The 27236-nt window shown below is 38.8% G+C and overlaps 2 protein-coding genes across 2 annotated transcripts; one reads left to right on the forward strand and one right to left on the reverse strand.

Annotated features, from left to right (window-relative positions):
* The first annotated feature begins 2317 nt into the window (after nucleotides 1–2317).
* On the forward strand, nucleotides 2318–5447 carry LOC114187003 (ETHYLENE INSENSITIVE 3-like 1 protein). Its single transcript, XM_028075104.1, has 2 exons — nucleotides 2318–2504; nucleotides 3167–5447. The coding sequence occupies exon 2, from the start codon at nucleotides 3301–3303 to the stop codon at nucleotides 5173–5175; it is 1875 nt and encodes a 624-aa protein (XP_027930905.1). The 5' UTR covers nucleotides 2318–2504; nucleotides 3167–3300; the 3' UTR covers nucleotides 5176–5447.
* Nucleotides 5448–14551: 9104 nt separating this feature from the next.
* Nucleotides 14552–19116, reverse strand: LOC114188335. The gene is made up of 3 exons (XM_028076929.1): nucleotides 19092–19116; nucleotides 17284–18266; nucleotides 14552–14653 (listed from the first exon to the last, which is right to left on the reverse strand). Exons 1-3 carry the CDS (start codon nucleotides 19114–19116, stop codon nucleotides 14552–14554), a joined length of 1110 nt encoding a protein of 369 aa, XP_027932730.1.
* Between the last annotated feature and the right edge of the window lie 8120 nt (nucleotides 19117–27236).

Raw genomic sequence — 27236 nt, forward strand, 5'->3', positions numbered from 1 at the left:
TGAATCCATTTAAGTTACAAATTAATTGAGTCAGGTCCAATTTGACTCATATTTAAAGAAAAACTAATTTTTTTCCAACCCAATCAAATCAAGTTGGCTCTTGTGTCGGAGTCCATTTTAAGATTTCTAGTACATATATCTTTTCTAACATCAAGTAATATAAAAAACTTACATTAATATTTGAAACAATTAAAGAAACAATGAAAGGTGAGTAAACATGCAGAAACGAGTAAAAACATTTCTCAACAATGTGAGAGAGTGTGACAAAAATTTTACATCCATTAGATTAGACACGAGGTTGTAGATATAGATAATTTTTTACTTCAAAATAGGATACTCAAACTTATATGGTTAGAGTATATTAATGAGACAATTAAGTTTACTTTATTCTCAAATATGTTTTAATTTTATTTAGATGTGATCTTGTTTTTATCATTTTCTTAAAAAAAATCACTTTTTTGTTTTTCTACATTTTACTATTAAATATAATTATTTTAATTTAAAAAAATAGTTAACATAATTAAAGTACTAAAAAATTAAAACTATTAAATTAATTATATATAATTCAAATAATTTGTATTTTTTTTATTTTATAAAAATATAATTATATAACTTAGTTTTAAATTTTAATATATCATAAACAATAAATGTTCTATTACTTTTGTTAAATAATCCATTCTTCTACTAACAAATACTCCTATATTTAAAAAATAATTACATGTATGTTTTTATACTTACACTGTTATTTTATGCATTTATCACTTATTCGTAAACGGGAATAATTAATGAAATACATTTAATACATCATGAAAAGATTACTTTTAAATTAGACAAATATTGAAAAAAAAATAATATTATATATATATATATATATATATATATATATATATATATATATATATATATTACAACAAGTATTTCTAGAAATATAAAAAAAATTTAAAATTTTAACTATATTTATATTTTTAAGATAAAATAATTGTTTGTGATATATTAAGAAATAAATAATATAAAAATATAAAAATAAAGATATAATTAGTCGTACAGTACCCAGTTTGGGGCTAAGGTGTCAAATAGGTACCCGGTTTAAAAAAAATGTCAATTGCATCCCAACTTTTGAAAAAGTGTTCAATTAGGTCCCTTTCAGACAGAGTTGACTAATGCAGTTAGTCAACGTGCCACGTGTCAGTTTGTGTTTTTTTTTTTTTTTTTTTTAATTTTTTGGGACAAAATTGACACAAAATTGAATCAGATACACATACTTAAGTACTAAATTGAAACAAAAAGACATATATGGGGACTAAATCGAAATCAACACAATGACATCCGATAGTGACACTAACACGTGGCATTGCAACTGACAATGCCACGTGTCACACACAGGGACTTGACACGTGGCATTATTATTTATTTTTTTCAAAAAAATTAAAAAATTAAAAAATTAAAAAATTTTAAAAAAATAAAAAAAAATAAAAAAAAATAAAAAAAACCACATACTAACATGTGGCACGTTGACTAACGACATTAGTCAACTCTATCTGAAAGGAACCTAATTGAAACACTTGTTTCAAAAGTTAGAATGCAATTGACACTTCTTTTAAACCGAGTACTTATTTGACACCCTAGCCCCAAACTGGATAATATACGACTAATTATACCAAAAATAAATTTACAATAATAAAAGTAATATATTAAAACTAAATTATAAGTGTCCAAGTAAGTTAATATATGTTAAGTAAATATAATGTTTAAAGGTAAATTATTAAATGAAAACAAGAATAATATCAAAAACAGTAAATATCAGAGTTGATAAAACGTTCAAAATGAAAAGGCCTAATTATCTTGTTTATATATAAAATAATTAATAAATTCTTCCAATAAATAATGCTTTTAAAAAATTAGTTATTTTATTTAAATATTTTTTATTACCTTAACTGATATTTTTATTTTTTAATGATAAATTAAGTATAATTCATAGTAAAATTAAAAAAATAAAACAATGAAAATGTGAAAGATCTAAAATATTAAAGAGATTTACAATTTACAAACCCCATCTTATAGAAATTTACTTAAGTCAATAACCTTTTTAAAACCAGAAAGGGATAAACTTAAAATGAGATATATGCTATCTATGAGAATAAATAAATAAAAATAATAGGTTAACTATAATTAATTTTATTTGTCTAATTCCTTAATCATTTTCATATTTGGATATATAACCTAAAAAAGAAAGCACTTTTGGCCATGCACCAAAAGAAAAAAAAAATGGAGAAAGAAATGACCGAACTTTATTATAAAGAAACACTCCTCCTCGATGTGGGGTTTAATCTACCAATAAAAACCCACCATCTCCCCATTAACCAGATAATGTTCAACTCTCTGTCCCTTTTCCCTCTCTCTTTCTTCCCACCTTCTCTCATGACAGTCTCAATACAAAGAACCTTCTTCTTCTTCTTCTCTTATTGACTCGTCGCCACCACAGAGACTCTGTTCTGGATCCTCTGGTAATAATCTATGCACTTCTTCTTTTGCTCGCTCTTTTCACTGTTAAACTGCTTCGTGCTATCTGCATGGTCAATTAGATTCATGGGTTTCTGTTGTTTTGATTTGTGGTCTCTGTCGGTACTGACTTTTTTACCCTTTTGATCTATCACGGAGAGATTCCAGTTCATCTATTTATTTAATCCTCCATATTTGAAGTTTTCTTCCTTTCTTAGATTGCTGGTTTTGTGGGGTGTTTTTTAGCATGATTGTTCTGCTCATCAATTGAACTAACTTTTATGTTTTATCTGAAAGCTGCAACCTTTTATGATGCTTTGATGAGAGAACCTTTCGAAATCATCATTTATTGTCCTTGTTTTTATAGTCACCTCCTTTGTTGTCTTTGCCCATGTTGCTTTTGCTTCCCTGTTTTATTCGTTGATGAATTGGATCTGTCGAAACGGTATAGCCATGATCTATTAATATTCATCACCGTTTTAAATTTTGAGGTGATATTTTTTTTCTAATTCGTGTTTTTAGCCTGGATTCATCTTCTGTTTTCATGTGGGTTTTAGCTTGGAGATATATGTGCATACTTTATGATGTGATTCTCTTCATCTGGAAAGTATTTGATTTCTGTGCCATGTTGATTTTTCTCTGATCTTTGTTCTGTTATTGTTCGCAGGTGCAAAGGCCTTTAAGAGCTAAGAATTTGTTAATTTGAATTGGTGTACAGTGCTAAGGGGTTAGTTTGAAATCCAACTAGCTACTTCCATCTTCAGAAGCTCACAGGTTTGATCCTTATATTTTCCTCGGAAAATGATGATGATGTTTGAGGAGATGGGGTTTTGTAATGATTTGGACACGATGTCTACTGTCCTCGGGGAAGAGGATATGACCGCCCGGCAAACTGATCCAGAGGCGATAGTTGATGATGATTTCAGTGATGAAGAAATTGGGGTAGATGAGCTTGAAAGGAGGATGTGGAAGGACAAAATGCGTCTCAAGCGAATGAAGGAGCAGAGTAAATCTAAGGAAGGAATTGATGCAGTGAAGCAAAGACAGTCTCAAGAACAGGCAAGGAGGAAAAAGATGTCCAGGGCTCAAGATGGAATCTTGAAGTACATGCTGAAGATGATGGAGGTTTGTAAGGCCCAAGGATTTGTTTATGGGATAATCCCCGAGAAGGGGAAACCAGTGACTGGAGCATCTGATAATCTTCGTGAATGGTGGAAAGATAAAGTCAGATTCGATCGAAATGGTCCAGCTGCCATAGCCAAATACCAAGCTGATCATGCTATCCCTGGAAGGAATGATGGATGCAATTCAATTGGTCCAACTCCACATACCTTGCAGGAGCTGCAGGACACAACATTGGGTTCTCTCTTGTCAGCACTCATGCAACACTGTGATCCTCCTCAGAGGAGGTTTCCATTGGAGAAGGGTATTCCTCCACCGTGGTGGCCAACAGGAAATGAAGAGTGGTGGCCCCAGATTGGTTTGCCTAAAGATCACAGTCCCCCTCCTTACAAGAAGCCCCATGACCTGAAGAAGGCATGGAAAGTTGGCGTTTTGACTGCAGTTATAAAGCATATGTCCCCAGATATTGCCAAAATTCGGAAGCTTGTGAGGCAGTCGAAGTGCCTCCAGGATAAGATGACGGCAAAGGAAAGTGCAACCTGGCTGGCAATCATCAATCAGGAGGAGGCCTTGGCAAGAGAGCTTTATCCTGATTATATTCCCCCATTATCCTCAGGTGGAGGTAGTGGATCTTTGGTGGTTAATGATGGCAATGAGTATGATGTTGAAGGGGGTGAAGATGAGCCTAACTTTGATGTGGAAGACAGGAAACATGAGAATGGTCACACACCCAATCTGGGGATGGAGAGAATGGGGGGAACTCTGGCAGTTCAGCAGCCTCCTTTTTCAATCAAGGGAGAGGCTGTTACAAATTTGGATTTCATAAGGAAGAGGAAGGTTTCAAATGAGTTTAACGTGATGGATATGAAGATTTACACATGTGAACAGCCTCAGTGCCCTTATAGTCAAGTTCGCCTTGGTTTTCCCGACAGAATTTCTAGGGACAATCATCAGTTGATTTGTGCATATAGAGGTCCTTCAGATTTTGGGGGTCCAAATTTTCATGTTAATGAGGTAAAGCCAGTGATATACCCCCAGTCCTTTGTTCCACCCAAGTCTACTGCTCAGTCTGCTAACATGGTCCCTCCTGTAATTGATCTCACTGGACTTGAAGTTTCAGAAGATGGTCAGAAAATGATCAGTGACCTTATGACTAACTATGAAACAAATGTTCAAGGCAACAAGAACATAAGTTCATGTAATCGCATGGCTGCAGAGAATCCCTGTCTTCGCCAGCATGGCATGCAGCAGCAGCAGCAGCAGCAGCCACAGGACAACTTCATTCGTGGGCAAGGAATCACTATGGAAGGAAACATCTTTGATGAGCCCAACATGTCCAATAATCATCACATATTTGCTAGAGAAGAAGGCCAATATGAGCGGTTCAAAGCTTTGAATAATGCTCCCTTCGAGACCAATCAAAACAACCATAACTTCAATTCAATGTTTGGTTCCTTTTGTGATTTGGCATCATTTGATTTCAAGGAGGACATGCAAGGAGTAGGGATGGATGCTCTTCAGAAACAGCCAGATTTTTCCATATGGTATCAGTGAAGATGACAAAGCTCATTGTCCACATCACAAACACTTACTTTCATGTGAAGTTCCTTCATCCAAAAGTCTTACCCAATTTTCTTCACATGTAATTCTCTATGTCTAGAACTAGATATTCTATGCTTATCCTCTACAGGTCTAGTATTTGTTACAATAAACAACTTGCATGTTCCCACTAAGTGTGTTCTTTTATCAATCTAGCCTCTGTGTTACTTAAAATCACTATTCTCTGTAAGACTGTGATATAAATAAGATTTAAAGTTTCTTCCAAATTTTAATTTCACCATATATTTACATATAGAATCTAACAAATGTGTGGCGGTTTGACCCAGTAGTGGTAAAATCGTGGATAGGGGAAAGGTTTGTCCTTTATTCTGGCCTTTTCTTATGCTTATCCTTTTCCATGTGAAAATGGACCCCATTGCAGTTCTGACCCCATAACAGTTCTTTGGCTGATGCTAAGTTGAATTCCATTTGGATTGCTTGTACAGACTGTGTGGTGGGGCACACCATTAACATCCTTGATGTCTCATTGGTCAATGAATCATCAAGGGCTTTTCATTGTTCAACACCATTAATGTGCTGTTCATGCGACAGGGAAAGTACAATCTCATCAATTAGCCGACGCAGCTCAACATAAGGATTTGGATAAACTTTTTACAGGATTATTTAACAGAAAAAAATGCATTGTAGAAAAAACATAGTTGATCACTATATAAATTAAAGTTAATGTGTAAAATTTCTTATAAATTTTATGTTTATTTTATACAAAAATTAATTTAAGTTTGTATGAAAAAGTTGTAAAAGTAGTACTGTACTTCTTGGAACGTTAAAAGTTTTGATCCCTTGAACTTTGTGTCAAACTTACTTTTCTTTGCTATGATGGTTGAAAATAAGTGGTTGTAGAATGGCACCAGTGATATGAGATTTAGTGAATAAGGTTTATTGGCTGAAAATGTGCTGAGGATAATAATAGCACGTGATGAAAAAAAAATGGGTAGAGGGGGAAGAGACCGTGTTGACTCAAAAAGATCTATGATAGGAAGAAAAGAAAACAAAGAAGAAAACAGTTTCTTTATTTGGACATTGGACCAAGTATGGTTTGTAATTAATATATGGTGGATAATAATGTTAAAACATCAAAATTTATTTGAAATAAACACTAAACTGATAACAATAGATATGACGTTTGATCTTATTCACAAGAATGACAAACATATAAATCAATATGAATAAGTTGTATCCCATCTAACGATGTTATTGGAATATAAAATATATCATTAAGAGAAAAATATCCACGTAATTAGAAAAAAAAAAACTATAAATGAACAGTTATTTTAATATAAAGAAGCATTTTTTTTTTTTATAAAAATATGAACATGTAATTACGCTTTTAGTCTTTATAAAATAATGGACTTTTATCTTAAAATTTTATATTTTTTCTGTTAATTTAATTTTTTGTGAATTTGACTTAAAAAAAAAAAATCTTGTGTTATCATAATTTGGACAAACTTTCAAAGATTAAACAATACTTATTTTTGCATCTAAGTCCGATTTATGGCTATAAAAGCAAGAATGTTGTTATTTGATGGGTTGTTGGAGAAATTGTGATTGGACTTAGTAACCGAACATTGAACTTGCCTTATTGGACTAATGTTTAGGACCTAATTCGGTCGCCTTTAAGATGATAAAGAATAGACACATATTTGTAAATCCACCACTTGGTGTTTATCTTTTCAAAGAGGTCTTCATGTGCGTACACCCTCTCTATTGGGAATAAATCTCCATTCATTCAAACTCTTTTGTTTGTAATGTAGAAGTAGTAGAGTAAAGAGTACTCAAGAAAGCCAAAAGTGGTTCTACAAATAATACTTGTTTTTTTTTTTTTTTTCATATCAGGGGGGAGATAAATTGATTTGTTAATGAAGACATTACATACATGTGTAACCAAACAAGAACAATAAACATAATACTTGTTTGTAATCAGTTAATTATAGTGTAATCAAATCATTGTAGTATAACATGTTAAGAGTTTCTTAAAACAAAATTGAATATAGGGGTCATGGGTAAATAAAAGGGCTTTTTAGCCGAGTTAAAAATGGACTTTTTTTTATCAACCCATATATATATATATATATATATATATATATATATATATATATATATATATATATATATATATATATATATATATATAAATCTTTGCAGCACCGCAATGTATCTTTTCCGCGTCCAGAGAGAAGGCCGTGTCCGGCCCAAAAAGCAGCGTTCGACACCGCGTCGTGTGCGCTTTCGGTAAGTGTCCGTGTTCGGTGCGCCTTCGAAACGGGGAAGCGTGGTTCGGACGCTGTGTCGGAGCTTCATAGCTTTCACCGCTTATGTCCGTCCCACACAACCATCCTCATCTACTCCACCCAATGCATCATCCCATAATGGTACCAATACTTCTCTTGCTTCATCCTCCAACACCTGCACTTACTGCAAACATCCAGCCCACACCGAATCCAATTTGCTTTCGCAAACACGGTTTTCCCAACCAAGATGGTAAATTCTCTAAAACTCAGACTGTTAGGAAAATTTGTACTCATTGCAACAGGTCTGGTCATACTACACATGTCTGTTATGAAACCCAGACACGGACACGGGAAAGCGTCTAAATCGAAAAAAGGCAAGACACAGACACAAATATATATATATATATATATATATATATATATATATATATATATATATATATATATATATATATATATATATATATAACAATTATAATTTGTAATGTCCCATTTAATTATTAAACGAAATTAAAGGAAATGTCACGCAATGATAGTATAGTAGCATAGTCTTGGGATCATTAACACAACCCCTACAACATGGCACACCACGATGCCACCAGAAACCAGATACAAGTCTAACAAAGAGGGTAGAGTAGAAATACATAAAACGATACATGGGCCTTAGCCCTAAAGAAAACGTGAAGAAAACTCCAGCCCAGATGGCTAAGCAGCGGAATCCCCATTCCCTTGTTGGCCACGAGAACCTCGCCCATCTGCTCCCATCAATCAAATTGATGATCATCGCAAGAAAGAACATCCACATACAATACAACCATACAACAAAATGGGTAAGCTAGAGCCAACAACATATTCATCATACAGTCAAATATATTTTCATCGTCCCATATCTATATAACAACCACGCATGTTATGACTCTTCATTAAATACACTACGACTCGACTCATTTGGATACGTATAACTTAGTCGGATTCAGCGGATGCCCGCACTTGTGGTGGATACCTCTGCTCATCTCCGAGCTGCTTATCCCCGAGCTATGTGTTACAAGTGTTACAATGAATCAAATTTCCCTCACCACAAGATTAGCCCTTAATGAATTTCAGGCCTCATGCTACTCTCCACACATGAGTCAGTCCGCTCTAAGTGAGACTAACTGGCTCCTTAGAGTGTCAGGATGCAACCTTAACTTGAATCCTTACCTAGTTATACAGATGGGGCACCACCATGGACACCCACTAACAGGGGCCATGGAATTACGTCCCGACCACTGAAGCGTAGTCCCGGAGGTCTCACCTAGAGACCCCAAGGAATTACACGCTGACACAGACTAACACTCATAAATCAGCAAGGAAAATGATCACATACACTATGCAGGGAAGATTTATACCAACACCCATAGACAACTCCCGTATATCACATGTCAATCAGTACCAGCTCGTATTATCGACCTTCAGGAAACATCTCCCCTCATGTCAATGTCATGCCACAAAATTACCAACCACCAAGGTTCATCGTTGTTCATACCCGATTTATGATCGCATACAAATCTAACCACTCATGTAATATTCATGTAAGATCATGCCACTCTCACCCGTCATCACATATGAATCCCCCCTCATCATATATATATATATATATATATATATATATATATATATATATATACATTCAACCCATCAAAACAGATCATCCAAAATAAACACACGTCCCAAGAGAAGCGCTGTCTCGCTCAGCACCTCGCTCAGGCTGAGGGATTTCGCTCAGGCGAGACGTGCTCGCTCAGGTGAGCTCCCCCTTCGCCTAGGCGAGGGCTAGAGAAGGGAACAAAAGCACTCGCGGGATCTCGCTTAGGCGAGACCCCTCTCGCCTGGGCGAGATGCTCGCTCGCTCAGAATCACAGTGGGTCGCCTGGGCGACCATTCGTGGAAAAAAGGCTTAGGCAAGCCTCTGTTAGTCTCGCCTAGGTGAGACCAGCTCGCTTGGGCGAGTTTATCAGTGCCCACCACTGTTTTCACCTACAACAGATGCGAAGACATACCACAAGCAACAATCCCACCGTATCATACATCCATATCAACAGGTAAACACAAAAGAGAATTACCAACCACATAAATTAGCATACTCGCACCAAACAAGCAGAGGGTTCTAGCTTCCCGTACCTGGAATATGCTAGTACAGGACTCAACAGTAACCACGGGCACCACAACTTTAGGTTATACTTAGGAACTCGAAAAAACAATGGAGCAGGTCACATGATGAGCTCACTACGGATTCTTAGCTGAAACAAACATGAATAAACACTAGAGGAAGTACAAGCAGGGGTTGGAACGGACTTACGAGAAGTGAAAAACTGGTTCGAGCCCACTGGATGCGGAAGGCGGCTGAACCCTAGCAGAGCTCTCTCTCACGGAGTAGAAGGGTGACGGCTGATTTCTGAAAGAGTGAAAGTGAGTGTGGGATTAGGGCAACATGAAAAGCTTTTATCCTATGGGTCGGCCTTTAGGCCCATTACTGTAGGGCAACCCTTAAAAGGAAGCAGAAATAGAAAGGGGACCTTACATTCTCCCCAACAAGAAAAATTTTCGACCTCGAAAATAAAGACTCACTAGGTAAACAGATGTGGATGTGATTTTCTCATGTCCTCCTCTAACTCCCAAGTCGAGTCACCCGTCCTCTGATCCCAGATGACTTTAACAAGACTAACGGTCTTTCCACGACGTTCTTCGACCTTTCTATCCTCAAGAGCGATGAGTGGTACTTCCACGGTGAGGTCTTCCCTGATCTGTATATCTTCGGCTTCTAACACATGAGCTGGGTCAAACACGTACTTCCTTAGCTGTGAGACGTGGAACATTGGGTGAAGATTCGCCAGCTGCGGGGGTAAAGCTACCTCATAAGCTACTGGCCCAATCCTCCTCGTGATCTAATATGGACCAAGGAATTTAGGAGAAAGTTTTCTTGAGCGGAGAGCCCTTCCCACGCCCGTGGTTCGGGTCACCCTCAAGAATACATGATCTCCCGCTGCAAACTCCAAAGGCCTCCTCTTGCGGTCCGCATAGGCCTTCTGCCTACTCTGAGAAGCCTGCATCCTATCCCTCACCATCCTCACCTTCTCGGTGGTCTGCTCTAACAACTCTGGTCCAACCAACACTGCCTCTCCATCCTGATACCAGCAAAGAGGAGTCCTACACCTGCTGCCGTAAAGAGCCTCGTATGGCGCCATGCCAATACTCGCATGAAAGCTGTTGTTGTAGGTAAACTCAATCAAAGGAAATACCTTATCCCAAGCTCCCAGGTGGTCCAGTATGCATCTCCTCAACAAATCCTCTAATGACTGGATCGTCCTCTCAGACTGACCATCGGTCTGAGGGTGATAATCTGAACTCATGGTGAGCTTGCTACCCATAGCACTCTGTAATGTCTTCCAAAACCGGGATGTGAACCGCGGGTCTCTGTCGGAAACTATGCTCGAGGGCACCCCATGAAGCCTTACTATCTCCTTAATGTACAACTGGGCCAGCTTGGCCATAGACATTCTCAAGTTCATCGCCAAGAAGTGTGCGCTCTTGGTCAGTCGATCTACTATCACCCAGATGGTGTCATGTCCTCTAAAAGTCTGCGGCAGATAGGTCACAAAATCCATGGAGATGCTGTCCCATTTCCATACTGGTATCTCCAAAGGCTGTAGAATCCCACCGGGCCTCTGATGTTCCACCTTCGCCTTCTGGCACGTCAAACATGCCGACACGAACTAAGCCACATCTTTCTTCATTCCTTGCCACCAGAAAGTCTCCTTGAGGTCCTGGTACATCTTAGTCATGCTCGGGTGCAGACTAAGACGACTCTTATGTCCCTCCTCAAGAATTAACCGTTTTACCTCCGCATCATCGGGTATACATACTCTGTCCCGAAACCTCAGTATGCCATCATCACTCAAGGCAAAGTCTCTGGCTTCCTCTGATCCAAGCTGTCCTCTAACCCTTTTTAGACCGGCATCCAACAACTACCTCTCTCTAATCGAGTCTAAGAAGTCACTAGATATAGTAAGGGTACTACACCTAATGGACTCGGACCCCAACTCCACCTGTATCCTCATGTCTTTGAACTTCTCTAGTAGTGCTACCTCTTTTATCATGAGATGTGCCGTGTGTACCGTTTTCCTACTCAGGGCATCTGCCACCACATTTGCCTTCCCCGGGTAGTATAGGAGCTCGAAGTCATAATCCTTTAGGAATTCCATCCACCTTCTCTGCCTCATGTTCAGCTCCTTCTGATCAAACAAGTACTTTAAGCTCTTGTGGTCGCTGAACACCCGAAACTGAGCACCATAAAGATAGTGCCTCCAGATCTTCAAGGCAAAAACTATAGCCGCCAACTCCAGGTCATGAGTGGGATAGTTACGCTCATGTACCTTAAGCTGTCTCGAAGCATATGCCACAACCTTCTTCTCCTGCATCAAAACACATCCAAGTCCGAGGTGGGAGGCGTCACAGTAGACCTCAAACGGCTTCCCGACATCCGGGATCACTAGTATTGGTGCACTGGTCAGTCTCCTCTTCAGTTCCTTGAAACTCTCCTCACACTTATCCGTCCAGGTGAAGGGTTGGTCCTTCCGAGTAAGCAAGGTCAGAGGTGCCACTATCTTGGAGAAATCCCTCTATGAACCTCCTATAGTAGCCTGCTAGCCCCACGAAGCTCCTAATCTCTGTGGCCGACTTAGGATTTTCCTACTTTACCACTGCCTCAACCTTTGCCGGATCCACTACAATCCCTGGGCTGATATCACATGCCCCAAGAACTGAACTTCATCCATCCAGAACTCACACTTGGATAACTTGGCATACAGTTGCTTCTCTCTCAAAACACCAAGCACCAACCTCAGGTGGTCTGCATGTTCTTCCTGAGTCCTGGAATAGATAAAGATGTCGTCTATGAAGACCATGACAAACTTATCTAGGAAGGGTCGGAAGATCCTGTTCATGTAGTCCATGAACACTGCCGGAGCGTTGGTCACACCAAACGGCATAACCACATACTCATAGTGGCCATATCTGGATCTGAAGGCCGTCTTCTGCACATCATCAGCCTTTACTAAAATCTGGTGGTAACCCGATCTCAGATCTATCTTCGAGAACACTAATGACCCATGTAGCTGATCCATCAAGTCGTCGATTCTCCGGAGCGGATACTTATTCTTGATCGTCATCTTGTTCAGTTGCCTATAGTCCACACACAGGAGCGAACTCCCATCCTTCTTCTTCACCAACAACACTGGTGCTCCCCAAGGCGAAGTGCTGGGTCGGATGAACTGTTTCTCCATCAGCTCTTCTATTTGTTTCTTGAACTCTACCAACTCTGCCGGAGCCATACGATACGGGGCCATCGACACCGGGCCTGTCCCTGGTATTAAATCTATAGAGAATTCCACCTCTCTACTGGGAGGCAATCCAGGTACCTCATCCGGAAATACGTCTTCAAACTCATGCACTACCGGTATAACTGATGTTCTCCCTCCCTCTCCTACCTCCATACGGGCGAAGATTATGAAGCACTGCGCGCCACTCTGAATCTCTCTCACCACTCCCTGAGGGGACACCAACTCAAGCTCCTCAAAGTCGGGAAACAACAACTTCTTCTCCCGACAATCTATCAGAATGCGATTGGCAGAGAGCCAATCCATCCCTAAGATCACCTCCAACTCCTGTAGAGGCAGGCAGATTAAGTTCACCCTATACTTGCGTCCCTCTACCTCCACTGGGCACCTAGCACATAAGGACGATGTCCTGACCAAACCCGACGCCGGAGTAGACACCGCAAGCTCACACTGTAGCTTGCGCACCGGCAGACCCAATCGTTCCACACATGCATTTGACACAAAAGAGTGTGTCGCTCCAGAATCATATAACACACAACATCTCATCCCAGAAATCACACAATAACCCATAACAATGTTACCTGAACCTGCAACCTCAACTCCGGTCATGGCATAGACTCTGCCCGTTGCCTGAGGCCTGTTGCCTCTGTCCCTCCACTGATGCTGATGGGGTGTCTGAACTGGAGGGCGTGCCGCTGTCCTGGCAAGGTTGGGACAGTCCTTCCCAAAGTGGCCTTCCTTGCCACAGTTGTTGCACCTACGGTAACCCTCCATACGTGGACAAGCGTACCTCGGGTGGGGTCCTCCACATGTGTAACACCGAACTCGGCCCTGCTGAGGAGAAAAGCTCCTAGACCCCTGAGGCTGATGGTGGGGTCTATCATACGGCCTCCTCCGCTCCTCATGTCTGGGCTTGGACCCAGATGATCCACCAATCCTCTGAGGCGGCTGTGGTTGTTGTGGGCGTTGACCTTCTACCTCTTGCTTCATCTTCTCCATCACCCTGGCCTTCTCCACTAGAGCAGCAAAGTCCTTGATGGACAAGGGAGCCACCATCAAGCGGATGTCGCCACGAAGCCCATTCTTGAACTTCCTGCATCGCCACTCCTCATCGAGTGGCAGGGTGTAAAAACGGCTGAGGTGTTTGAACCTCTCAGCATACTCTGTTACTATCTTCCCTCCCTGGGTCAACTGGAGGAACTCCACCTCCTTGGCGTACCGGATGCTGTCTAGAAAATACTCTGAGAGGAACCTCTCCCTGAATGTCTCCCACGTCACTGGCTCATCCCTCTCCTCCAGGATGGATTTGGTGCTGATCCACCAATGCTCTGCCTCCCCCGTGAGCATGTACACGGAGAACGCCAACCTGTTCTCCGCAGGGCACATCTTCGCATCATAAATGCGCTCCAGGTCCTTCAGCCATTGGTCTGCGGCGTCAGGACTAGTCCTCCCGTCAAACTTCGCTGGGCGGTGCTTCAGAAAATCCTCTAGGCTCCACTCCTTGACTGCAAGTCGTGGTTCAGGACCAAACACAGGGGCAGCCGCCCTGTTCTCCTCTAACTGGCGAAGGGCCTCCATGTGCTGCCGATGAGCATCCTCAGCAGCTACTATCGCAGCCTCCATCTACTGCATCACTGCTTGCTGCTGCTCAAGCGACGCCGCCTGTCGCTGCATGGATGCCTCATGCTGCTGCATCATCGCAGCACTCTACTGCGCCACAGCTGCTACCATCGCCTCTATGGCTCTGGAAATATCGGGTGCGTCCCCCTGGGATGATTGAGAAGCTCGACGAGGAGGTGCCATAGTCCACTGGCACACAGAAAATCACTTGGTTAGGCTCGATAAAGGCAAGAATTTTAACTAAGCACTCAAAGACACAGAAAGCTAAGCGGACAACCCAAGTCCACAGACCTAAGGAATGACCGCTTTGATACCATAAATGTAACGTCCCATTTAATTATTAAACGAAATTAAAGGAAACGTCACACAATGATAGTATAGTAGCGTAGTCTTGGGGTCATTAACACAACCCCTACAACATGGCACACCACGATGCCACCAGAAACCAGATACATGTCTAACAAAGAGGGTAGAGTAGAAATACATAAAACGATACATGGGCCTTAGCCCTAAAGAAAACGTGAAGAAAACTCCAGCCCAGATGGCTAAGCAACGGAATCCCCATTCCCTTGTTGGCCATGAGAACCTCGCCCATCTGCTCCCATCAATCAAATTGATGATCATCGCAAGAAAGAACAGCCACATACAATACAACCATACAACAAAACGGGTAAGCTAGAGCCAACAACATATTCATCATACAGTCAAACATATTTTCATCGTCCCATATCTATATAACAACCACGCATGTTATGACTCTTCATTCAATACACTACGACTCGACTCGACTCATCCGGATACGTATAACTTAGTTGGATTCAGCAGATACCCGCACTTGTGGTGGATACCTCTGCTCATCTCCGAGCTGCTTATCCCCGTGCTATGTGTTACAAGTGTTACAATGAATCAAATTTCCCTCACCACAAGGTTAATCCTTAATGAATTTCAGGCCTCCTACTACTCTCCCCACAGGAGTCAGTCCGCTTTAAATGAGACTAACTGGCTCCTTAGAGTGTCAAGATGCAACCTTAACTTGAATCCTTACCTAGTTATACAGATGGGGCACCACCATGGACACCCACTAACACGGGCCATGGAATTACGTCCCAACCACTGAAACGTAGCCCCAGAGGTCTCACCTAGAGACCCCAAGGAATTACACGCTGACATAGACTGACACTCATAAATCAGCAAGGAAAATGATCACATACACTATGCAGGGAAGATTTATACCAACACCCATAGACAACTCCCATATATCACATGTCAATCAGTACCAGCTCGTATTACCGACCTTGAGGAAACATCTCCCCTCATGTCAATGTCATGCCACAAAATTACCAACCACCAAGGTTCATCGTTGTTCATACCCGATTTATGATCGCATACAAATCTAACCACTCATGTAATATTCATGTAAGATCATGCCACTCTCACCCGTCATCACATATGAATCCCCCCCTCATCATATATATATATATATATATATATATATATATATATATACACACATTCAACTCATCAAAACAGATCATCCAAAATAAACACACATCCCAAGCGAAGCGCTGTCTCGCTCAGTGCCTCGCTCAGGCTGAGGGGTTTCGCTCAGGCGAGACGTGCTCGCTCAGGCGAGCTCCCCCTTCGCCTAAGCGAGGGCTAGAGAAGGGAACAAAAGCACTCACGGGATCTCGCTTAGGCGAGACCCCTCTTGCCTGGGCGAGATGCTCGCTCGCTCAGAATCACAGTGGGTTGCCTGGGCGATCATTCGTGGAAAAAAGGCTGAGGCGAGCTTCTATTAGTCTCGCCTAGGTGAGACCAACTCGCTTGGGCGAGTTTATTAGTGCCCGCCACTGTTTTCACCTGCAACAGATGCAAAGACATACCACAAGCAACAATCCCACCGTATCATACATCCATATCAACAGGTAAACACAAAAGAGAATTACCAACCACATAAAATAACATACTCGCACCAAACAAGCAGAGGGTTCTAGCTTCCCGTACCTAGAATATGCTAGTACAAGACTCAACAGTAACCACGGGCACCACAACTTTAGGTTATACTTAGGAACTGAAAAAAACAATGGAGCAGGTCACATGATGAGCTCACTACGGATTCTTAGCTGAAACAAACATGAATAAACACTGGAGGAAGTACGAGCAGGGGTTGGAACGGACTTACGAGAAGTGAAAAACTGGTTCGAGCCCACTGGATGCGGAAGGCGGCTGAACCCTAGCAGAGCTCTCTCTCACGGAGTAGAAGGGTGACGGCTGATTTCTGAAAGAGTGAAAGTGAGTGTGGGATTAGGGCAACATGAAAGGCTTTTATCCTATGGGCCGGCCTTTAGGCCCATTACTGTAGGGCAGCCCTTAAAAGGAAGCAGAAATAGAAAGGGGGCCTTACACAATTCATAGTCTAAAAAATTGAAAAGTTTGCAAAATCTTCTCTTTCATTTGAAAAGTTTGCAAACTCTAAATTTGCTTGTCTCCTTACATCCACATCATCAAAGTACTTCATAAAACATTTTTTCCTTTCATGAGTAAGTTCTCCATCTTCATGTGGGGCAACTCTTTGTGAATCTTCACTTAACCATTCATCACTATATTATCTACAGTATTAAAGAACGTAAGCATAAATTAACATAATATTATATATTATAGATAAGACATATAAAAAAAATATATAATAATAAAATAATTTAATAGTATAATTACCTTGGATTTAAAGAATGAGCAAGACAATGAAAAGATGTACTACTTTTAGTCCAACGATCAATTAATACTGAGTTTACTGCCTAAAAAAAATATGAATGTTCAACTTGTGCCTTTCCTTCATGTTGGTATATGATCTTCCTCACATCTTCAATCATTGAATCCCACATCTCATACACTAAATGAAGAGTAGCCATATCCGTATCTATTTTTCTGATAACATAATAAACAGGGGCAGTAAAAGCAAGTATATAATCAACCTTCATCCACCAATTATCATTCAATAAAGTTTCTTTGACTGTTCGTGCATTATCAACATTATCCTCTTTGTAATCCGACCATTCATTACTAATTACCATCTCTTGGAGTCCTCTTTTCAAGCTTCTAAATCTTTTAAGCATGATAATGGTTGAAGCAAATCTCGTTGGAGCAACAGAAAGAAACTTCAATGAATTGAAGTTATTAAACATTGATAATCTCATAGAGTGCCCCATAATGAAGTTTTTAATAAATGTAGCATCATCAACAATTTGTGAGATCCAATAAAATTCTTCATAAAGATCACTATTTCTTTCTGTATTTTTTGTCGCACAAATATTTTTCAATGCAAGATTCAAGGTGTGCACTACACAAGGAGTCCAATAGATTGAAGAAAATTTTGATTCTATGATCATACTTGCTGCCTTACATACTGCTGCATTGTCTATGATCATTTGTACCACGTTTTTTGGTCCAACTTCCATAATTACATCTCTCATGTGTTTGGCAATAAAATCCTTGTCTTTTGTCTCCCCAGATCCATCTATTGCTTTAAAAAACATTGGTCCACTCTCATTGATAGCCATAAAATTGATAATAGGTCTTCTTTGAGGGTCGCTCCATCCATCGCTAACAATTGTCACACCTTTTGGCTTCCATGAATTCTTTATAGGTTGCAGAAGATTTTCTACATGAGCTCTTTCTTTATCAAGCAGTGGACCTCTCAATTTATTATATGATGGTGGTACATATCCACTAAGATTAGAAGTATTGGTAGCGTAAGAAAAGGCACTCCTATAATAAGGACTTCTTACGAGATGAAATGCTAATCCTGAAGAATAAAAAATCCTTGCAATTTCACAATCAAGAGCATCTCTAGCTTGAATGTTGAAAGAAGCTTCTAGAGGACCCTTGAGTTTTTGGTGAACACCACCACTGCTTGTCTACTTTCTTTCCTCAGATACAGGTGGTAGAGAAACCTTTTTCTTCTTTGAATTTTCAATTTTCAAAGTTGCTTCATTGTTCAATCTTTTAAGCTCAACAAGTTTTGTCGGATTCACCTTTGGACAAACTCTAACCCCTTCTCCCTTAATTTTTAAGAGATGAGCTCTCTGTAACATCCCGACCGGATATTACGAATTTAAATAATAAAATAAAGAAATAATTAATAAACTTCATTTATTAACTGATATTCCCAAAATGTGGGACATTTAAAACTTTTATTATCATATAATAAAACATCATTCCATAGTTTATAAGTGAAACAATGTTCAAGTATCTCTCAAAAGTTTATATATCATTTCCAAATCTAAAATCAATATAGCATAGTAATAAAATCCCATGATCACCCCCCCTCCGCAGCTAAGCCTCACCAGCTCCACCTGCATCATCACCTGCTCACGTGTACCGCGTACACGATCATCACCAAACACAAGCAAATAGGGTGAGCTAACAGATAAAACACATAAAAATATACCAACACACATATACATGAATAATCGCTAAAAATTAATATAACAATAACACAAACTCTTCCTTTATACCACATGGCCACAACCATATATAATACCCCTTCCTTTTTCCATAGAACATTACTCCATTTCCATCACATGGCCACCACCATCTACACCAAAGCACCTCGTGGAAGACTCGTTACCTTCCCTCCACATGGCCACCACCATGTATATTAAAGTACATTAGGGAAACTCGTTCCAATTCTCCCACATGGCCACAACCATGTTAGCAGTGTTTCACATCTTCTATTAAGTGCCTCAAGGCGCCTTGCTGCCACACCTATCGGCCACAACCGACAGAGCACATTCGGAAACCATGTTATGGATCACACACCGTAACGCCAGGTGGAGTTCCCAAATACAAACATAGTCTATAACGTCCCAAGACTACCAAACTCATTAGTGAAACATTGAGGAGGGCAATCCATCCAGATCCATCCGTACTGGCCACAACCAGCACACTCACACCGACACACTCGTCAACCCGAGCCACAACTCAAGGTTCCTCGTGTTCATCCGCTATCTCGAGCCACAACTCAAAGGAAGTCATTTCGGGCCACAACCCATAGAATGCCACGTGCTTAACCCCTATCCTGAGCCACAACTCAAGGATACGTTCCGGGCCACAACCCATGGAACACTAGCAAGCTCACCATTAAGACACCCTAGAAGCCTTATAGATCATGCATCAACATTCAAGCTTTAATCAATCCAATCCCTCATCATTTATTGCCTTTAACCCTATCATCCCTCCATCCTTGACCTAAACTTCCAATTTACGCCTAGGCATTTCAGTTCATCTCGTTTAGGCTAGGTTACCTCGCTTGAGCGAGTACCACGCACAAAACCCATCTCGACTTCTCGCTTAGGCGAGTTACTCTCGCCTGGGCGAGATCACTTTCGCCCAAAAAATCAAACCTCTCGCCTGAGCTACGAGTCAAGCCAACAACAGAACACTCTTCGCGTTCTCGCTTAGGCGAGAGACTCTCGCCTGAGCGAGACATTCTTTCGCTCAAAAGATTTGGGGTTCTCGCCTGAGCGGGATGTCAAACTAAATCACCAACCCTCTCGAATTCTCGCTTAGGCGAGTCTCACTCGCCTAAGTGAGATGACCTCTCGCCCAAACCCAAATTTCTCCGCCTGAGCGATTGCCTCGAGCAGATAGAGGGTACGAGTCCCTGCATATCTCGCCTAGGCGAGCCTAGCTTGCTTGAGCGAGAATTGTAGGTTCTGGCACTGGTTCACGCACACAAACATTGCACCAACGACCTAAAACACAACCCCAAACATACCAATTCATTCAGCATAACTTAGATAGACATATAAGCATAATTGGACACGAAAATATGCCCCAACCACCCAACTTGGCATAATCACAGAATACACAGAATCCAATCCCCATTATATACATACCTTTAGGTTAAATTTCAATGAAACAGTCCCCAAAACCCACAACCCCAAATTCCCTCACGTGCACACGACTCTCAATCGCTTCAAACCTCACTATTCACTCTCAATTTTCGCACTCCTTCTAAGTTTATCAGAAAACAGCCTTCAAAACCCTTTTTCCTTCTCAAATTTTACCTTTTAAAGAGTCCCTTAATGTGGTTGGTGGCAAAAACAAAATTTTTTGGCTGCCCCTTCTGCTAGGGTTGTCTCTACCCCTTTCATATTCAAGCCACACTAACTTTTTAGCAAAAAGAAAGCTAAATTTGAGTCCACTAAGGTTCAAACCCACACCCTGCCAAAGCCAAATCAATACTAAACCATCAGGCCAACTCATGTTTCTTGCTAACACACACAATTCAAGCATTATCTCATACGGAATGTGGCCTAACATATTATTAAAACAATAATAACTAAATAACACCCAAATGGCATACTTAGGACTCAAACCTAAGTCCTCTCACACAATTAAAGTACTCTCAACCACTTGAGCTAGTACTTTTCCACATCATACACAACAAAATTTAATGTCATAAATGCACTACATACCCTCATTTATTAATTAATTATTTATTTAATTAATTAAATTCTACGGATCTTACACTCGATTAAATTCAAAATCACACAAAGTACAATTGACCATATAGTTTCCACCACCGGGAGTTTTTCTTATCTTTGTAAAATATCTCCAAAGAGGTTTTGTTTCATCTTCTTCTTCAATAGCTTGATTAGGTCTACTCATCTTAATTTCCTATAATAAAATAAATTGAAAATACAAAATTTACTTAATATTTAAAATTTAAAAATAAAACAAAAGTATATAATTTAAATAATTTTTATACATAATATATTTATAAAATTAAATTCAAAATATAAAACTTATAATTTTATGTTTATAATTTAAATTATAAAATAAATTAAAATTATGTAACACATATGTATTGAAATCTGAATTTAAAAACTAAGAAAGTTTCATGTATAATCTAATCATAATATAAAATATAATTATTTATAATATAATATATTTTTAAAGTAATGTAAAATTATTAAATTATTTTATATTGTAAAAATAACAAGGAACATAGTACCCTCACATGTATAAGTTATAGCAAATATGATGGATGCATAGAATGACATAAAGTATTAAAAAAGTTAAATTATTAGCATTTAATGGATGAATTTAATAAGTAGAAGGAAAAGAGGGTGTGGATAACATTTAATATAGAAGGCAAAGAATTTAATAGATAAAAGGAGAAGAGACGTAAAAAGTACTTACCTTTTTCTACACACTTCTTCTTCTTAGTATTTACTTTTTTCTCCTGCTCAAAATATATCTCTACTTATTCTTCTTCTATCCGAGCTTCTTCCTTCTTCCTCCAAGAGCTTTCTTGCAATGATTATGTGTTTCGCTCACTAAATCTCAGCGTTTCTTTCTTTTACCTCTAACTGATTTCTTTTTTCTTTGTATATTTTGTAAGTCTCTTTATGTATTTATAGGACATGTATATGGTTTTTATTATTAAAAGATGAGATATAAAGATATTCAAATAGATATATTTGAAGATTATTTTGTTAAAATTTTTAGTTTTAATTCTATATAATTTATTAAGATTTTTAGTTAAGATTATTTATATATTTATCTTTATTTTTTATATAAAGTAATTTATTTATTTTATTTGAAATATGGAACATGTATCTAGTAATTTATTTATATTTATTTACATATAAAAAATGAAAGATGTTATAGATTAAAAATAATTATAATATAATATATTATATACTGATAAAACAAATTAAAATCTCTTTAAATAAAATATTATATTAAGAAGGAAGAAAATTTTAGATAAAGTGAAAATGTGATAACTGAACAGATTTATTTGGGGATTCGTAAAATTAAAACAAATTTCATATAAAATAACTAAATTATTAAATTGATAAGAATATGATTATGTTTTCTTTTCAGAATTTTTTTCTTCTTTTACTTAACTCTCCCTTTCCTATCTTTTATCTTCTCTTCTCCGTGAATTTGCCTGCAACGTAAATGGTGGCAACTCTGCAACGGCGTCCACGTTCCACCTTTTTTCAGCATCGCAACGTGTCTTTTCCACGTCCAGAGAGAAGGCCGTGTCCGGCCCAAAAAACAACGTTCTACACCGCGTCGTGTGCGCTTCCGGCAAGTGTTCGTGTCCGGTGTGCCTCCGAAACGGGGAAGCGTGGCTCGGACGCCGTGTCAGAGCTTCCTAGGTTACAAGAAAGATGGCTATCCTCCCGGCCATAAACTTCACTCTGGCAAATCTCATTAACCTTTAATGTCACCACTCAAGACAACACTTTTGCTTCCTCAAACTCTACTGACAATGATGACATCCACCTCACCCCTCCGAACGTGAAAATAAACCAAGTTGGCTCTATATCTTCCACTCAGTCCTTAGCTGGTAATGTCCACAACATGACTTTTGTTAATTCTCGGATCATTCACTCTGGAGCTACAGATCATATTTGTACCTCCTTATCTTTTCATTTCTTTCAAACGCATTACACCTATTGATATCAGTCTTCCCAATGGTTCTACTGTTTTTGCACAATACACTGACACTATAGCTTTTAATCCCAAATTTTCAATTACTTGATGTCCTCTATGTCTCACAATTCTCTTTTAATTTAATTTCTGTATCCAAGATCGTTAACTCTCTCCACTATGATCTCAGTTTTTCTTCTTCTGTTTGTATAATACAGGATGTGAAAACCAAAGAGAAGATTGGTTTAGTTGAAAGTCATGTTGGTTTATATGTTCTGCGCCCTGAGGCCTTTCATACTTCTCCTTCTTTATGTTCTTCCAAAGCAAATACTCTATGGCACTCTCATTTAGGCCACCCCTCTCACGAACTGTTACACTTATTAGATCATAAATACTCTTACAATGTTGCTGATAATCCTAATATTTGTGATGTCTGCCATAAGTCTAAACAAAAGAAACTTCCCTTCTCCCTTAGTACTTCTAACACTTTGATGAAGGATTGACCCCAACCAAGGATGGACGCACATGCTTAAGAAGACTAAGCATATTTAGAAAGGAAGTTCACTAATACTTCATCCCTTTCATTTGTGTTTGTTATTTTTTGATTCCCTAAGTTGACTTAGTTGAATCAACTTTAGTTGACTTGTTGACCTTTGACTAGGTTTGACTTGTTGACTATAGTTGACTTGACTTAAGCCAACATGCTAATCTATGTTTATTTGCTTTGTAAGTTAATTAGGAGTAAGAAAGCAATGCTAGGTGGCGCATGGTGATTGGGAAGCATAAATGATGTGGAGGAGAGAGTAAAGCAAAGACATAAAGTAAAAGGCATAAAACAAGTGTACCTATGTACCTTTGGTCTCCTTTGTTTTTAGCACACTTTGGCCACATTTTGGAGACATATGAGACACATTCTTTGTCTCCTTTTGTGCTAGAACGAAATTAGCCTTGCACACACCATAGTTAGCTCTTTTGTCTCTCATTTTTTGTAACCTTATTTGACCTAGTTTCTAGAAGCTAGGGTTAGATTTTTGTAGAGACATCCTTATGTATCTTTTATTTGCTTAGAGGCCCCTAAACTCTTCTGTATAAGGGGTGCTCCTAGACATGTAAAAGGGTTAAACATTTTGAAGTAAAAACAATCTTGTGTCTCAACCATTTGTGAGAGTTTCCTCCCTAGAGAGTGAATACTTTTAAGCCTTATCTTGCATAGCAAGTGGCGGCACACATCCACTCATCTTCAAGGTTGCCATGGCTTCTAACCTAGCCTTGTAGTGGCGTGCTTCTCACATTTTTACCATTTCTTTCCTTTCCATTTTATGTTTTCTTCTTCCTTTAATTGTTCTTGGTTTTCTATGGTTTATGTGCTTTCCATTTCCTTTTTGTTTTGAATCAATCCATCATCTTCTTCTCTTGAGCTTTGTGAAAGGAACCTTCACATCTAGATAGCTTGCTATCTTAATGTCCAGTGGGGATTTCGCTTAGCTTTCTTAATCAACTCACACTATATTCAATAATCTTAAAAAGGAACAAGATAATCCTTCATCATTTGGTATCTAGAGCCTAGGTTATCTTGAATGTGGTGTCTTTCATGTGCTAACCTTGTCTTGTTGTAGCTATCTTTGTATGGTTCAAATCCACTTCCATTGCACACAAAAACAATGCTGGCAAAAATTGTTCACGATTTTAAAAGATTAAACTGCACCTTCTCAGTGATCCAAAATTTACGTTCTTGATGTCAAAAGAAAGCTCTGTTAGTCTAGTTTCTAACAAAAAACGAACCAATGCATTTGGAGTTTTGTGGAGAGAGTTATGATTGAAATAGTGAGCAAAGGTCAGAGCTGCCGAGATCACCGTGAATCAACGTTTTTCAGGTTATGTTGGGCATTTTTGGCTACTGTTTTTGTTACTCTTCTTACTCCTAAATGTGGTTGGATAACATGTCTTTGGATGCTTAGTCTTTGAGCCTCAAATCCATGAGTTTAAATACATGATAGCTACATGTTTGTGTGTATGTCATGTTGAGTCTTTAAATGTGTCTAACTTTTGCTTGAGTCATATGGCATATGCTTCTTTGAGTTTTCTTATTCTTGTTTCTAAGTATTTAAGCTATTGCATGAGATCTATGCCTTTTGTTGTAGCATGCTCCTTGAAATTGATTTTGACCTAATTTTTAAGGAACTAAGTGTTCAAGACACCCTAAAATATCCTTCTCATCATCTTAAGTACCTAGTTTTGAAAAGAAATTATTTTCATGACCAAAAACAGTTTGGCCGAGAGCTAATTTGTTGCTTGGTGAATCCATTTGGCCATTTTTACTAGGTGTTATGCTACCAAATTTTATACTTGGATTTTGGGTGATATTGGCAAATTAGTTCCATACTTTAACTTGGTTATGATCTTTCTTGGTGTATGCATAATTTGAGGTATAATCTTGGCTTGTTCAAATGCTTTCCATAGAGTATTTAAAAGTGTTTTTCATTGCTTTAGTCTTGTTCAAGTTTTGTCTTTAAAACAAAATTTCCTTAGAAGTTAAACTTTCTTGTTTTTGTGCTTTTCTTGCTTGTCACTAGGTGTTCTTTGTTATGTCTTAGTAGTTTTCTTTTCTTGAAACTCTTGGGATGTTGTGGCCGAATCACTTGTGTTGCATTTGAAAGGTTTTGAACAAGTTTTTAAAAGTGTTTGCTTCACTCCTTTGGTGGATTTTGAGTGCTAGCCTTGCCTTGTTACTTTGGGAGTGTGATCTAAACACTTGGGTTGCATTTTGGGTTGGAATTGGTCTCAGTTTTCTTGTTGTCTAACCTCTAATCCATTTATTTTGTCTCGGATTTGAGTGTTTTTGCTGTAGAAATCATGGCAAGTTCATCAAATGCACCTACACCAAATAAAAACAATACATTGATGAGATTACTTCGGGATTTGGAGTTGTCTAGGAAGGAGGCCTTTGAACAATTGAGAAAAGACAAGGAGAAAAGTGACCTAAGAATCCAAGAGCACATTCAAAGGCTTGAAGCTAGGGAGAAAGAAAGAGATCCTAGGAAAAGAGGGCATTCTAGGCGCAACCCATCACAAGAGAAGCAAACTCCAAAGATTCCTAAGTTCTATGGTGGAAGTGATCCCAAAATCTTCATTGATTGGGAAGCTAAAGTTGATCAAATTTTCATTGAAAATCATGTAAAGGATCAAGCACAAGTTGATCTAGTAGTTTTAGGATTTTTGGAGTATGCCAATACTTGGTGACATAAAGTTTGTAAGAATTATGACCAAGGGCCACCCGCGGCCTCTTGGATGGACATTAAAACTCTTATGCGCGCTAGATTTGTTTCTCCCTCCTATAGGAAGGAACTTATTATGAAGCTCCAAAGGCTTCACCAAGGTCCTATGAGTGTGAGTGAATACTTTAAAGAATTAGAGTCTCAAATGCGTACGGTTGAAATAAAATAAACTAACAAAGAGAAAATAAAAAGATTTGTGAGTGGTCTTAGGAGAGACATAAAAGACCAAGTAGAGTTGTATGAGTACTCCACTCTTGAAAATGTTTTCACACTTGCCCTTGGGATTGAAATTCAATTGAAAAGAAAAAGAAGGGAAAAGAAGAGTTACTCACCCAACCACTACTTTAGTCACTCATGGAAGGGAAAGGATAAAAAGAAACATGATATGTTCCCTTCTAACTCTCATCAAGAACCACCAAGTAAAAGTAAGTCACCAAGTGATCACATTCACCATTCCACTTCTCCAAGATCAAGTTCCATTAAATGTTTTAAATGTTTGGGTTATAATCACATTGCTTTAAATTGCCCAACCAAGAGGACCATGATCTTAAAGAAGAGTAATGATGTTGAAAGTGAACACTCATCTCCCCATTCTCTTTCAAAAGAATCTTCTTCCTCTAGTAAAACAAATTTTTTTGAGAAAGACCCTATGTTATTAAGGCGCATGATAGGTCAAGATCAAAGTGAGCTTGAGCCAACTCAAAGAGAAAACATTTTTCAATCAGATGCAAAAACAAATGGGTTTGCTCTCTAATTATTGATGGAGGAAGTAGTACCAATGTAGCTAGCACAAGGTTTGTGGAAAAGCTTAGCTTAGAGACCATTCCTCATGCTAAGCCTTACAAGCTTGCTTGGATAAGTAAAGAGGGAGAAATAGATGTCAATAAACAAGTCCTAATTAACTTCTCTATAGGAAGCTACAAAGATGAGGTGCTATGTGATGTTGTTCCCATGGAAGTCACACATATCTTACTAGGTAGGCCATGGCAATTTGATAAACAAACTTTACATGATGGTCATACCAACCAATACATTTTCTTCAAAAATGG

Source organism: Vigna unguiculata, chromosome 6, assembly GCF_004118075.2.
Source record: "Vigna unguiculata cultivar IT97K-499-35 chromosome 6, ASM411807v1, whole genome shotgun sequence".
Taxonomy (NCBI): Eukaryota; Viridiplantae; Streptophyta; class Magnoliopsida; order Fabales; family Fabaceae; genus Vigna; species Vigna unguiculata.